We start from the raw sequence: 15372 nt of genomic DNA, 5'->3' as shown, positions 1-15372 counted from the left end.
CCAATACAATATGTACACTGGATTTCATGCAACAAAATGCGGCTTAGGTTGGTTGCATAAACACACTAATGTCACAGTCACTTTGCTCTGAAGGAATCTGCATTTGCTCTGAGCAGTCCAGGTACAATCAGCTGTAACATGTGGCCCATATGTCAGAAAACGCTCCACAAAGCAGTACAGATGTAGCTTTGGAGTCCAACGCATAGTGGTTATCCTCCCAGCCAGCTCCACAAAACATTTGAAAGATAAAAACACAGGTGTTTTCTTTGATAACTGTACTATATATCTCTAAATCAACAGAGACAGTTGAATCACAGTCTAAGCCCTAGAACTTGGTAAGGTAATTTGAATGAGATGGTCTTGGTTTGAAACATGACATATTTAAAGAGCAAGCCATCCTAAAGCAAATGAGCTAGAAGAAATGAGTCAGAGTTTTATCTAGATATATATGGATATAATGAGTTGTAAAACAAAACCGCAGGTTTTAGAGATTCCCCAGCTGAATTCAAACAGGAGAAAGAAAGGGTTGGTAGGGCAATCAGATGAATGAAGAATAAAGAAGATGAGGTGAAGCGGGCCTGGCTTGCTTAACGATGCGAAAGAAAGAAGATAGGATTGCTATTGGGGTAAACTGCAGAGATTAAAACCGCTAAAATAAAACAGCATGGGTACAGGATATCTACCGGATGTAGTAAGTAACAAGCTGGAAAGGCCTCCAAAAATAAGTAGGGCAAATGCTAATTACTTCTGAGATGGAACCTGATCTGCTTATGAAAGGATGATGTAATGCACTTGCTGGTAAGAGCAACGATCAGAATTTAATGACCCAGGAGTCTTTTACATTCAGGATCGATTGCAATGATGCTGTCATCCAGAAGTGCCCAAGTTCTTCATAAAATACACACTGACATATCAAAAATAGGTCTGTGAACAGGCAATGGAAGGTGCAGCCTGGAAACTGTTTAGGGTTTTGGTTTGACCTGTATGAGTCAGTGGCATTAGGGGGGCTTGGAGAAGACAGAAGGCGAAAGGGACTTTGTGTTACTGATACACATGGACTTAGTCTCTGCATGGCATTTCACTCTGGTGATTGATCCAGTCCTTGTACAGTCCATGTGGCTAAAAGACTTGTGAATATTTTGGGATTTACTTATCTTCAAAGCTGGCAGATCAAATCACAGAAAATTCAGGTTGTCAAAATTTTCATGCTCTGTATCAAAGTCTTAGAAGGCCCTCATCACACCTGATATGGGTAGAGATACACTTTGTAAGAAGGGAAGTGTTAACTGGCAGCTAAACCCCTGAAATTTCTATGTATTCAGTCACTGCACAACTCAAAGGAAAAAATAAGTTTAAAAGAATGATCATAAATGGTCATTGCTAGCAACATTTGGAGAAGGAAGGATTCCGAAAAACTGCTGCATGCCTACAGGCATGCCAGCTAGCTCCTGTGCTGTTTCTCCCTAGACATTATGTTTTACTCAAAAAATAAAGCATTTAATCCAGCATTCAGCCTTGCAGTTCCTCTCAGACAAGAAATTCTTTGGGCTGTATTAAAATACAACATAACCAGTTCTGTGCTGTGTTGTTGGCCTTTTGCATGAGGAGGTCTGTCAAAGATGAATGATAGTAGGTAGACTCAAAGATAATAAATCTTAGAAATCTTGAGCTGACAAAATAGTCTAAAAAGTCACTTTGGGCAATACATGTTCAGCTGTTCAGAGCTGCTGCTGCTCTGGGACTCTCCCAAACAAGCACTGTTCAAGAAAGAACACCAAAGGATAGTCAAGACCCCGTTTATTTTTTATATATGTTTGATAAAATAAATCTTTGTTCAACATATTTTATGTGTTTTCTGTAAGAAATGGCAATAACCAGCTCACCAACTTGAATCCAAATAAATTTCATTTTTTTTAATGACAGAATTTTCATCTCATCTTTAAACTAGGTTGGAAAAACTTTGCAAGGAAAACTCATGTTTTCACTCCTCTTTAGTTTCCACTCCTACCTAACAGAGGACTCTCATCTAAGACTAGGAAAAATGTTTTATCACTGTTTACAAATAAAGTATTAGTTCAATACAGATACTTTACCCAATGAAAATAAGGTCCTCTATAATATGGTCAGTATTACTATAAAATTGTCAAGTACAGAGGTTGTATGTCCCAGAAAAGAACATGGGCTACATTTTCCATAGTTTCCTGTTACAGTCAGAATAAACCACCTTATAATATTTTGATTTAATTTATTGTAGCAGTGCGAAATGTTTTCACCCTCCGCCATGATTCCCTAGAAAACTAACAAAATAATCAAACTTCCCTATTCTGTAGATAGGTCTTCCATGAAATGATGATCAGTAGCTTTTCAGAGGTGAAAGCTCTTCAGTTACAGTCCTGAATGAATTTTCTATTGAAGCCATTGAAAACTTCCTTAGGTTATCATGAAGAGTGATGTGAAACCTTCTATGCCTTCCTAGTTCTCAATGTAAATCCATTAAAATATCTGCAATCTTGTTTTGTAGTTGTCAGTTACCAACACCTACTATTCTTTAATTCTTTTGGATTTTAGTGAAATGGCATTCATAATTCATTGATACAGCATATACTCAAGCACCTTAAACCTACAGTATTTTGTCTTTTAAACGTATATAAACAATGGTGTTTTGAACAAACAGAGTTACTCCTTGATTTTAATTTTTTTTAATGGATAAACTTGAGTTAAGGTATTTCATATGCTTTAGAACAGACATATTATTTGGTTTCCATAACAGTTTTGTTCTCACAAAGTTGAACCACTTATTCAGAGAACAGAGGCATAGATAATTGTGGAATTTGTCAATTATATTAAAAAATTACATAAATAGAAGTACGTAGGACTCAGCTGAGGAATTGACTCCTCCCCATACACATAGGAAAGGGGTTTTAGCTTCATGGAGTCATTGTAGCAATTTTCACTCCCAGTCATTGGGGTAAAAGGATGCTTCCAACCAGGACCCCTTACTTTCTGATATCGTATGTGTAACCCATATGTCACCCATCTGGCATTCAGTATTTGGCATGCATCTGTGCTCCCACTGTTCTCAGCTCACTTTTTGAGCTGGCACTTCTTCCAGCCAAGTAACAATATCTATAATGCACTTCCATGCAGAATACTCATGTAATATGAATTGCCTGGAAAAGGTGGATGAGAATAGTGGGGCTGCACAGATGCAGAGATTAGAAATCCAGAGATGAAAATAAATACATTTCTTTCTCTTTAGTTTGTCCCCAAAGAGAAAAATGAGCCAATTGGCTTGAAACCCAAAAAGATTAATTGCCCCTGCAAACTCATTCCATTCTAAGCATTTTTCCTGAATTGTCAGAGTCATTTCCTTCCTCTGCTCCCATCCCAAACGTCTCTTAGTCAAATATGATTTTGCTATTATTACTACTTGTATTACAGGAGGACTAAGTCACAGCTCATGACCTTCGTATAATGCCAATGTCAGTAAAACACTGAGGATCAATGTTAGATTCTGTCTTTTGGGACTGAGTCTACCAGGTCTAGAAATAGAAATAGATAAGCAAAGCATAATTCTTTGTTTCAGGGTTTCTGGTCATTATGAGGACCAGGATTTACCTTTTTTCCCTCTCCTTGACATACTTCTAGTGCATTTATTCATTTGTCTTCTTCTGTATATGGTTATTTTCTTCTCTATATAGTTACACAGTTGGTGCTTTCGGGTCAGAAAGGAATTTTCCCCCAAGTCTAGGGGCTGCTGAAGGCATGTCAGGGCATTTTAATTTCCTCCTAACGCCAGGGCCAAGAATGATGGCAATGGCATTGGCCTCTCCTGCTCTGTCTCTGTGGCATACCGTAGTTTTCCCAGAGTTTACCTTCAATCTGCTAAAGCTCTTCATTTGTGCCATGGCATTAACATATGTTTTGTGGGGTTCGAAGTGTGCCCAGCATGAAATGTATGTTCAGGGACACCTCTGAATGAAAATTCAACAGCACAGCTACATGGATTTCCTAGGCTGAGCTCATCCCAAGGGACACTATGCAGTAAGGCCTGGTTCACTCTGTAAGAGACGTGAAGTCTAGTGGTGTTTGTGCTGGAGGTATAAAACCTTCTCCACAAGCCCATGCCTCTGTAGAAAGCATGATTGAAGAAATGCACAACACAGCATGGCAGCTTTACGACTGTGTATCCCATAAGGGTCACACCTATCCATTCAGGATTATATCAGAATATCAAGAGGACAAACAGATACATATATAAAAAATGCAGTGGGTTGTGGGATAGGAATGAACACTCCTAAACAGGTTGAAAGTCTCACTTTAAACAGGGAATCATGTCTGTCTGAGAACGAACATAATCCGTCTTCAATTGCAGTAAATACAACTATGGAACCCACATACTGTCAATTTGCCATGGAAACATAAGGATCTTAAAGAAAAACATGGTTTCTAACGCATTGTTGGAGTTAACATTGTAGCAAAATTGAGCAAATGAGAATTGTTTGAGAAGCAGAAATGAAACATAACAGATCATAAAATCACTAGCTTAATAAACATAACAAAAATGTAGGCACGAAAAAAGAATGATGTAATTTTGGGGTTTGTTGCATGGGTCAGTAAAATGCCTTAGGAACAATCAAAATGTTCCATTTCCCAATTAAATATATTCAAATGTGAGAAGCATTCAAATACATTTAATTTATTGTAGCTCAAAATCATTCTTATTTGACCTAAATCATAATAAATGTAGATAGCTGAGATATTTAAAACAATAAAACTGTAAGTTTGTACAAAACCCAGAACTATATCACAATACTCTGTTAGGAAGAAGAATTTAGTATTTATGGAGGTGACATAAATGTAACAAGACAAAAGAGTACAAAGGAGAACTACTGATTATATTTATGGATGTGCATTGAGAGATGCAAAGCAAATGCAGGAAGATGTATTTGCTCTTGACTAAGAGTTATAAAGGAAACCGACTCACTAAAATAGCCATGCACTAAATTCATGGTGCAGCTTTTAATATGCATTCAAGAAAAAGGATAATGCCATTTCTGACAAGAATCATCATTTAACTCTAACTTATTCTACCCTTAAATCCATAGATTTTGGGGGGGAAAAATTGATCTATTTTTGAGAAGGCTGTTCCTATAAAGCATAGTTCTGAGAGAGAATTGACTTACAAGTGACACTGTGGAAGTATTTCATCATCTCCTTCCCTGTGTAACTAAATATTCACTGGTACTTGTATGTCTAAATACAGGCAAGATTTTCACTGGGAAGATGCATATCTCTGATCATTCCTTAAATTACATTTACCTTTCTCTTCTAGATGGAACAGACTCAAGAAAACAGCTTCTCTTTAGTGAACATGAGAACAACAAAGGCAATTCTGGGAAACACAGCTTTCGGTTGTGGCAAACGGAAGCTGATTTCAGATACATAATTGAAAAACTAGAGTAGATTTCCTTGAAGAAACAGTCACCTACTGTAACAATTTTGTAAATCTCACCCTTATGAAGAGATGGCATTTTTTAATATTCTATCTTAGCATCATTTTAACAGAAATAGTGATTTAGAAAGAGTTGCACTGATTCACACTAGCTAAGAATCTGCTCCAGCAAGTCTATGCACAACCACAAATGTAAAATGGGATTGGTGCATTAGGCTTTTAGCTAAATAACTATTCAGAAAAGAAACAGGAAAGGCTACAAACCAAACAGTCCTTTCTTCCTGCTTACAAGCAAATAAGGATTTTCTCGATGAATCTTGAGAATAGTTACAGTCTATTGCTCTTCAAAAATTGCTGGCAGGTACATCAAACTTTTTAAAAGAATTTGTAAAAATCACAAGCAAAGCTTCTATGAGTCCCAAACTCTTCTCATTAATAAATGAAAAAAAAGCAAATGAAAACCAAGACACCATTGTGGTTTATGTGAACATATGGGGGTATTAAATTGTAAGGAAATGAACTGCACGTACTTTTGGAGTAGAAACTTACACATAAAGAAATTCAGGCCAAAATAGTTCATGCAGTGTAACACAAACACGTGCACCAGTCAGTCCCAATAAATGTATTGAACACGCTGCCAAACAAAGCCAGAAATGTGCTGCACAGCCAGCTAGATGTTGTTTAACATGAGATGGGGATCACAGGGAACACAATGAGGAGACCAGATTTAGAGCTATTTAACAAAGCTTCCTTACCGTGCCAAGAAGCTTTTTTTCTGCTGCCCTTTAATATTTCTCACATAGAAGTGGCGTATGCTCAGTTTGCTATTTAAAGATTCGTGTCAGGCTGTAATTCTAAATAGAGAACGTGAAACATAGATGTCTCTGGGAAGAATTTTTGTCTTGAAACTTAGCACTGCTTCCTGCTTCTTTAGCCCAAGGTCTGTTTCTCACTAACTTATGGCACTGTACCAATTTCTGAAGAACACATGCTGAGGTTAAAGGTTTCTGTCAAATCAGTTCCACATCAGATACCATGATGTCATATGTTAAGACATCTCCAGGATTTATCTTAGCATTACATAGTTTTGTATAAAGAAAGTGGCCAGTCATTGCTACTGGTTTCATCCCTTTGCATAGTTCCACTGAAGGGAAAATGGGGGAAAAAATGATTATTTCCACAATAAAGGAATGAATGAACATGAAAAAATGATATAATAATGCTGGAGAAAGGGATTTCACCTACCAGGGGCAGATCTTAATTGAATCAAATTCAAATTCAGACAAAGCAGTGGAATTCTGAAAATGAGTCATCACTTCACACATTTATGTGGACCTTGTAACATGCCTTATTTGAAGTTATTCCTAGGGTGCTGTTGGAGTAAAAATCAGCAATATTCAATGAGTAGCCACTGAAAAACCAGCAAAAAGAATGAACTGTTTTCTATGGATATGTGCTTCCAGATTGATTAACTCTTGTGTCTAAGAAAATCCCAGCTCTGTTTGAAATTCTTCCTGCTGCTTTGGCATTTATAAAAGTGGATTCTCTTCTGCTTTATAAGTAGTGAATGCATGGAGCCACTTTCTTACAATTAAAGCACTAATGAGAATCTCTCTTTTACTTGGCCACCTGTTTTAGCAAACAATTTAGAGACCTAATTTCTCTAGAGGGTGGCAAATTCAATCAGATTTGGTTGAAATAGATATGAAAATTAACTAAAGGAAAGAGTGGGGATATATAGGGAGAGTAAGATCTATACCTATGACTGCGTAAGATGTATTTCCTCAGGAAATTATGCTAAAGAGATGTCTATGTCCATGTTTGGTGTGGGTCTTATCAGACAGGTTATTACACTAGATGGAAGTAGACACTAATCCAGTCCAACAGTTAGTATATTGCCTACATAGAGAGCATATGTTTAAATACATCTATATTGATATGTGAGCATATGTGGAATAGGTCAATTGGAACAACACTTAAATTACTTCCTTTCCTTTTTTTTTCCACCTTTGCAGAGTATTTGGTGCTGCTATACTGCTGACATCCTCCCTCAACATGTTAATACCATCTGCAGCCAGGGTGCACTATGGGTGTGTCATCTTTGTTAGGATCTTGCAGGGCCTTGTAGAGGTACGGAAAAATTATAAAATAACCAGTAAATGTGATAGATGTTTGTTAGCCTTTAATTAGCAATTGTACCTTTTGGGGGAAAATAAAAATTGCTTTCAGTTTATTACTGGTTTTCAGCATAACAGATTTCAGTGTATGAATTACAGCTATTTGATTTTCCTTCACCTATGAAATTACATAGCAAAGTTTTCTCTTGCTGAGAAGCCAGTATGATATGTATTTAACACTGAAGTTTCACTGAAATCCTGTACTGCATAGGGTTTATACTGGTGCTATTCTCAACACTTATTTGCTGTCCAGCCTCACAGATTAAATGTATAATAAAGAATTAAGCTTCTATCGTAAGCCCTGACCATGCTCTTGTTGGAATGAATGAGAGATTTACCATAATTTAAAAAAGAAAAAAAGTTGAGCCTGCCTTCTAAATTTATTTGTTTGTTTCTTTACTGAAAGACAGATTTGTAGGCCTGTGACTGCTGGTTCTTTGTTCCTCAGGGCTACACACTTCTGTTGCATGAGCTGATTTTAACTTGTGCACTTTATTGTATAAAAAGACTCCAAAAGAGGGTGCAGAATATACCTGAAAGTTAGATAATGGTCAATCGAGTTCTTAAAGTATATGTGTATAAATCTGGATCCATTCCTGAAAAGTGATCTGCATGTACAGAGGCGTGCTGGACTGCAAAGAGGAGAGGAACGGAAGCAAGTGGGTAATTAAAAAATAAAATACCTATTTTACACCCACTCATTTCTGTGATACTGTTCAAAGGAATTGTGAATGCAAGACATCTCAAACAGGACCGTCGGAAGAAGGTTTACAATAAACCCTGACAATTTTAAGATTACATCTTTGTATTTTTTTGAAAAATTGACAAAAAGACTGAAATGAACATGAAATTGGTTATTGGATCTTCTTTCAAAATGGAAGAATGTATTTTACGACCTTTTGCATATTGAGACCAATAATCTCAACATTTATGATAACCTCAATATTTGCAAAAAGTTACTATTTTTTTCTACTTTTTTCATAGGAAGAAAACCATCAGATTAAGAGAAAAGTGACTCTATATAACTATGCATACATCATAATAATTCTTAAGTAGGAATTTTGTGGGAAATTACTGTACATTTCATATTACATTTTCTAAAATTTCAACACTGCAGGATATAATGGGTTTTTTGTTTTGTTTTGTTTTGTTTTTCTTTTCTTTTAGTTTTTCTATTAGTAAGTTAAAGGCTGGTTTTGAAGAGACACCTAAAAAGTAACTGGCTTAAAATCAAACCAACTAACATCATTCCATCATTTGCTTTAAGTGCTCAAGAAGGTTCATTAAAGACAAAGATAGTGAAAAACTTCTCTCTGAATATTATATTTTTAAGCTCTTATTGACCTTATTTTCTAGTTTTAGAGCAGTGGAACAGCAATCTGTATTTCCTAAATGATACTTTAAATGTTAGATTAAAAAAAAAAAGTTAGAAGGCCACCAAAACTGAGGGTTGGAGAAATCAGCCCAGCATTAGAAAGACTCCAGAGGGTCTGTGTTTTCATCCTTCCTTTGACTCTGGTACTTATGCATTAAGATTCTTTCTTTTTAACTCTTTGCAATTCTTTCCTGGAAGGGAGAGGGGGAGTAAAAGGAAATAATTATGTTTTATATCTGTTTCATAAGGCCTCTTTAATAATTTGGAGTGATATACAAACCCCATTTAATCTTTAATAGAAATTGAAGTTTTTCTATGGCTATGCTCAGACTTGACTATAGAAATGCAAAGCATTCTCAACTTCTTGTTTGTAGCAATTAAAAAAAAGTATCATGCAAAGACAATGAACTGAGTGATTGATCAGCATTAGCTAACTTGTGGCACACCCATTCCCCAGGGGGTCACCTACCCTGCCTGCCACGGTATTTGGAGCAAGTGGGCCCCCCCATTAGAAAGAAGTAGGTTAGCAACCACTTCCTTTTGTGGTAAGTAACCTTCTATTTTTGTCTTTCTTTCATTTGTAATGTAAAAGTATTTTGAGACCGAATTTTTCTCCCTTTTCATCCACACATGTCTTGTTTTGTAGGTTCCTATGCAGGAGCTGTTATTGCAATGCCTTTAGCTGGAATTCTAGTGCAATATACCGGGTGGTCTTCTGTGTTCTATGTGTATGGTATGCATTTTTGCTCATTTCACTCCAATAATGTATGACCTTACTCTACCCTTTCTAAAAGTGTAAAAGCTACTGTTAAGAGGCCAAGAAAAAGAGAAGTGGGTCTGCAGAGCTAAAAATACAGTCTAGAGAAAAGGACAAAGAAAGAATAGAATTTAAAGGAGACAGTAGGAAAGCAACATTATTAAATAAGAAGAGAAGCTAGTTCATGGTGAAATGTTCATCACTTCTAGTACAAGTAGTGCAAACTGCTACACAGATCTATAGCATCTTAGATCATGTAACATCTCTCTTTCATTTATACAGCTGTAAGATTAGAGTACCTGCCCTGACTGAGATATCCTGATTTTTATCTGAAGAACTACATAACTTCATCCACACTATTTGTGCTACCTTAACTTACACTGATGGAAAAAAAAATGTCCCAAAGGAGTTCATTCTGCAGTGTAAAGTTGTTGTGAATTAGGGGAAAACCTTATAGATATTTAATAAACTACTCGTGAAGTGCATTGCTATGTTGAAAACAATGCCACAATCTTGTATTTTGCAGGCAAAAAAATTAGTGCAGTAATCAAACAGCAGTGGTTTAAAGCAGAATGGAACTTCATTTATAGTCTGGTGAAATGAAATGGAAGCTGTTTCATTGCATTGCATTGTACAAATTGATGCTAAAATATCAGTGAATATTCACTTACAGTGAAATCATTCCGTAAATGAAACAGAGAAGACTTCAATGTGGTCCAGCTCTGCATGTATTTTGCACAAATCTTGTTTGCAGGATCCAAGTCTCTGTTAGAATGACTCAGTAGAAGAGCAGTAACAACAATTGCCATTTAAATTTGTTATAATTATTCACAGATTTTTTTCGTTGTTTGCTGCTTTACTATGCATCTTTTAAAAGTCTTTCTTTCCATTCCAAAGGGAGCTTTGGTATAGTCTGGTACATGTTTTGGCTTTTGGTTTCATATGAGAGTCCTGCAAAGCATCCTACGATCACAGATGAAGAAAGGAGATACATAGAAGAAAGCATTGGAGAGAGTGCCAACCTCCTAGGTGCAATGGAAGTAAGAATATTACTTATACACGTTTCCTATGAGATAGTAATAAACCGCCAAAAAAAACAAATAGAAACAACAACAACAAAAAAATCAAACATCCTTCTCTTTTAAGAGAGAAAAACAAGTTTCAAACAATTGAATGGTTTTGGGGTTGTAGTACCTTGAGTTCAAGTGGTTAATTTACTTCCTATAAAATCCCTTCTGGAAGGTTTTCCTCTTCCTAAAAGTAAACTGGTAGAAAAGCATTACTCAGTGTGTCTTGAGGTCCTCAGAACATCAGCAAAAAAGCAAATCCTGACTAATCTGTTTAATTTGCAAGGAAGACTGTAAGTTGCAACAGAGCATGCTAGGAGAGTCATAGGAACATTCCCCATTATTGTGGTAACTTTGCTGGAAACATGCTATCAAGCCTCTCAATCTGACTTAGTTCTGTGCTGGATTAGTTCTCAAGAACTCCTAAAAAACTAACTATGAACTCAGATAATTGTCTAGCCCCTTAATATTCCCATCATGCTAAATAATAATTTTCTTACTTCTCTAACTATTGAAAAGCTTTAAAGAAACTATCAACATGCTTACTAACTCAAGAAAGTAAAAAGTTTTGGTTCTTAAGCCTCACTTCAACTGCTCAGATTTTTACACCATCCATTCCCAGTAGACCCTCACTACCACTCTTCATTATGTTTTCTAATTGGTCAGAACATTGGTTCTCTGGAACTCTGGAATAAACCATTTTTCTCTTAGTAAAAAACCTTTGATACAGATTAAATAGGGAACTGGAAATATTACAGAGTCATTTCTTTGATAGCTGACATTTTTAGGTGTTCTTGAGGGAGTGTCTGGGTTGATATTCAATAGCATTCAGCAGTGTTCATGGTTTCTTATACCTACAAGTGCTTTTGAAAATCTGACATGAAATGAGATACTTTGAAGGATGTCCATATAATTCTTACTTGGGTTGGATAATTTCTGTCTATTTTTTATTGTTGCTTTTTAATTAAACATTTTTTTGAAGCGATTAGTTTGTATCAATAGTTCAGTTGCTTCTAAAATATTTAGGCTGAAATTCTTCCCATAGTACCAAGTTAGCTTTTCTGGCTGGCTTCTCATTAATTAAGTCACTCTTAATCTTTAGCTCTTACTTAAGTGTAATTTATTAGGTATACAAGGTACTGCATAGATCCATCTAGAAGCCTTTTTTCTTTGAAGAAAAGCCAGTATTCAATTCAACAGTAGACCAAATCCAGCCTGAAACCTTGCTGAAGCAATTTTCAAACACTCATCTGGGTCTGGATGCTGTATTTGGATCAACACAGATGGGCAGAACCCTGGGCTCATGGGGAGGTGCTGGGACTCAGCAGGACTGTAGTTCTGTCCATCTGTCTTTTTTTATTATTATTATTATGAAATTAATTTTAAAAATACAATAAAACAAACAAACAAAATGTACTGACCAAGCAGTTTGAGCTGAGGTTTGATAAAAAAATTATTCAGAATGCTGGGATTAAGATTTAAATGCTAAAATTCTTAAAATAAATCTGGATGAAATTGTGTACTTAGAGAGTAAATCTGACTGTTGCCTTAGATAGAAGAGCATTGTCCTTTAAAGTAAAATTATTATTTTGGACTTAGTATGTTCATGTTTACATGATTGAGATAATGGCACTTGTACACGAGTGTTTTGATACAGCTAAGTATCACCGAGTTTCTCCACTTGTGCATTTTGTAGTAATTTTTATTTGCATATGTTTTTAAATTAAATCTTGATCACCCAAACGTGGATGCATGTATTTTATGATAATTGAAGTCATTGGAATTCAGATAAATAAAGCTGTGTATATATGAGCTTGTTGGAGTACAGGTAAAAATAACAGATAGGAAAGGGGAAGATAAGTAGTTGATAATGATCAAAATGGTGACTGGATCCCCCTTTCTATGTTTCAGAAATACAAAACTCCATGGAGAAAATTTTTTACATCTATGCCAGTCTATGCAATAATTGTTGCAAACTTCTGTAGAAGCTGGACTTTTTACTTGCTGCTTATTAGTCAGCCTGCTTACTTTGAGGAAGTGTTTGGATTTGAAATAAGCAAGGTATGTAAAAATAATGTAAAGCTTTTATCTTAGCTAAGTAAATATCACAGCTACATTTGTGGTATTTATTAGGAGGAGAAAAGTTTTCTGCATCTTTATCATGGGATTAGAAGTCTTAAATCTTATCCCTCCCAGTTACTGTTTCCTTGACCAGCACATATAAGTGAAGTAATAACAATGACAAAGGGTTGGATAGGGGAAGGTGAAGGCAGGATGAGATTTAGCGATGATCTACCTGGGGCCATATTGCAAAAAGACCTTCAGTTAAGTGCTTGAAACCAGATCATGCATGGTATTAGAAAGATATTGAGACACCCATTACACTTCTGTCCCTGACAGCCCAGGGGATGCAGGATCCCACCAAAGCTGTAAAGAAAGCATTGACAAGTGGTTCCATTTTTCCAGGTGCATATTACAAAGCAGGACCACCTAGTTTTAGAAAGGATAGTACAATTTATCACCTTCCTATATCGCCCTTTAATGTGGTGAGAACTGCTCCCCCTCTTTCACTTAGGAAGTGAAAGAGATGGTGGCAAAATATGAGACATAGGGATGATTCCCTAAGGGAAGGTTCCATGTAATTCATATGGATTTTGGATCAGACCTGTAAAGTAAATATAGATTCATGCACACAAGCCTTCAGAGTGTATAGTAAGCTTCCTACTAATACAGATTTCCTTCTTGTGAAAGTTAGGGGGCTTGTGCTTTTGAGAGACCTGTATTCTTTTGATCGTGTTCCATGAGGTATTGTCACCCTAAATTGTGGTGTAAGTGACAATTAGATGAGTAGCTTCCAAAGTGTTGCCCTATTATGGAGTACTGTCAAAATCATGTAATGCCATCCTGCATTTAAGGGTGGGCTTCCATCTTTAGCTGGAGTTATTTTAAGAAGCTTTGCTATGCTTGAAACATCATCTGTTATGCATGCAGTAAGAATGGTCACATCCTATAGAATTAATCTGATCATTTTGTTCTAGAAGATTTTTCTCAGAGTGTATTCAAAGAAATGCAGAGCTTTGTAATCAATGACAGCAAAATCAGTTTTTATCTGCTGTGGATATGGATGCTTATAAATGAATATTTATCATTTAGTCAGGAACACCACAAAGCAGTAACTGCAATACCATAATTACCTCATAGTTAATATCTGGCTTATTGGGAGAAACTTTTATTAACATGAAGCTAGCTGTCACAACATAGTTGCCACATATATAAACTGTAGTGAAATATACAATTTCACAACTTTAATTGAAGAGTAGAGAAAACCTGTTTTCTTTTTGTTCTCATGGAGTCTGTCTGCTCTGCACACTGATGTAACTCAAAAGTCAGACATCAGGCCAGCTGATACACTGTTCAGACAGGAATTATGCAAATAACCCCTCTGCTTAAGCACTTTTTCACATACACAATAATCAGCACTCCCTATTAGAACAAAATGCTGCGTGTACTAAATCAAACAATTTGCAAGGCAGTTATGTTGACAGGAGATTGCAGGCGGCAGCGCCACGCTCACAGACGCCCTATCCTGCTTTGAAGGAAAGGTCTTCAAATACATTATTATATCTTGGAACAGTCATCACAAAATTACTATGTCTTACTATGCTAGTATGTAAAGCATTTTGAATATTGTCAGTGGATATTTAGCATGTTATCTTTCACTACGTACAGAGTTTCTCAGACGTACTTTTGCCCACGTGAAATTGAGGGATGGTCAGAAATCAAAGGCAATGGCCATTGTGCACGTGAGGATGATCCACAGGGAATCTGTCTGGACGTGTTAGGTTTACTGGGCAATGCTACACCAAAGACATCACCAACAGAAATGTAGCAATTCAGTTCAATACATTTGATCACAAATTTTCTGAAAAGAAAGGGCAGAGGAGCTATAAATCGGGGGGGGGAAAGTCATTAGCTTAAATATAAACTATGAAAACAATCTATAAACAAAAAGTGTCATGACATCAGAGGTTCTTAAACACTCTGGCTGTCCTTCATAAAACACGATGACAACTTAAGATAACCAGTTTTTTTCATTTAATAAACCAAGCTAAGATTTTTAGTTTTAGCACATAGCCTGAAATTGAAGAGAAACAATTAATTAGTTGCTGAATGCTTCAGAAAATGAAGAATCAATATTTTCTTACTGTTTATACTCTGCTAATTCTAATGTTTATTTTAGGTGGGTATCTTGTCTGCTGTGCCACATTTAGTGATGACAATTATTGTTCCTATTGGGGGACAAATTGCAGACTTTTTAAGAAGCAGGCAGATTCTTTCCACCACTACTGTGAGAAAGATAATGAACTGTGGAGGTAAGTCCTCCTTTTCTATTAAAAAGCTTCTTGTACAGATTCAATGTCCATATAGTACACTGTATACAGTAAACAAACAAACTGCACGGTTTTACGTACTTATGAAGCAATACGTTGTACATTTTTTGTGTATTACAGATGTGGTTACTAAATAAAAGTAAACACAGT

General features: G+C 36.1%; 1 protein-coding gene across 1 annotated transcript in view; it reads left to right on the top strand.

Moving 5' to 3' along the window:
* The window catches only part of SLC17A6 (solute carrier family 17 member 6), a 34279-nt gene that overhangs the window by 14210 nt on the left and 4697 nt on the right, over positions 1 to 15372 (top strand). The window contains exons 4-9 of the mRNA XM_030039234.2: positions 7471 to 7585; positions 9465 to 9552; positions 9654 to 9740; positions 10662 to 10804; positions 12743 to 12892; positions 15072 to 15204. Of these exons, the coding sequence (XP_029895094.1) occupies positions 7471 to 7585; positions 9465 to 9552; positions 9654 to 9740; positions 10662 to 10804; positions 12743 to 12892; positions 15072 to 15204 (716 nt within the window). The remainder of the gene's footprint in view (positions 1 to 7470; positions 7586 to 9464; positions 9553 to 9653; positions 9741 to 10661; positions 10805 to 12742; positions 12893 to 15071; positions 15205 to 15372) is intronic.

This window comes from Aquila chrysaetos, chromosome 16 (genome assembly GCF_900496995.4).
Source record: "Aquila chrysaetos chrysaetos chromosome 16, bAquChr1.4, whole genome shotgun sequence".
In the NCBI taxonomy this organism is placed as follows: Eukaryota; Metazoa; Chordata; class Aves; order Accipitriformes; family Accipitridae; genus Aquila; species Aquila chrysaetos.
Note: the sequence above shows the minus strand (reverse complement) of the source record. Positions and strands in the feature narration are given on the sequence as shown.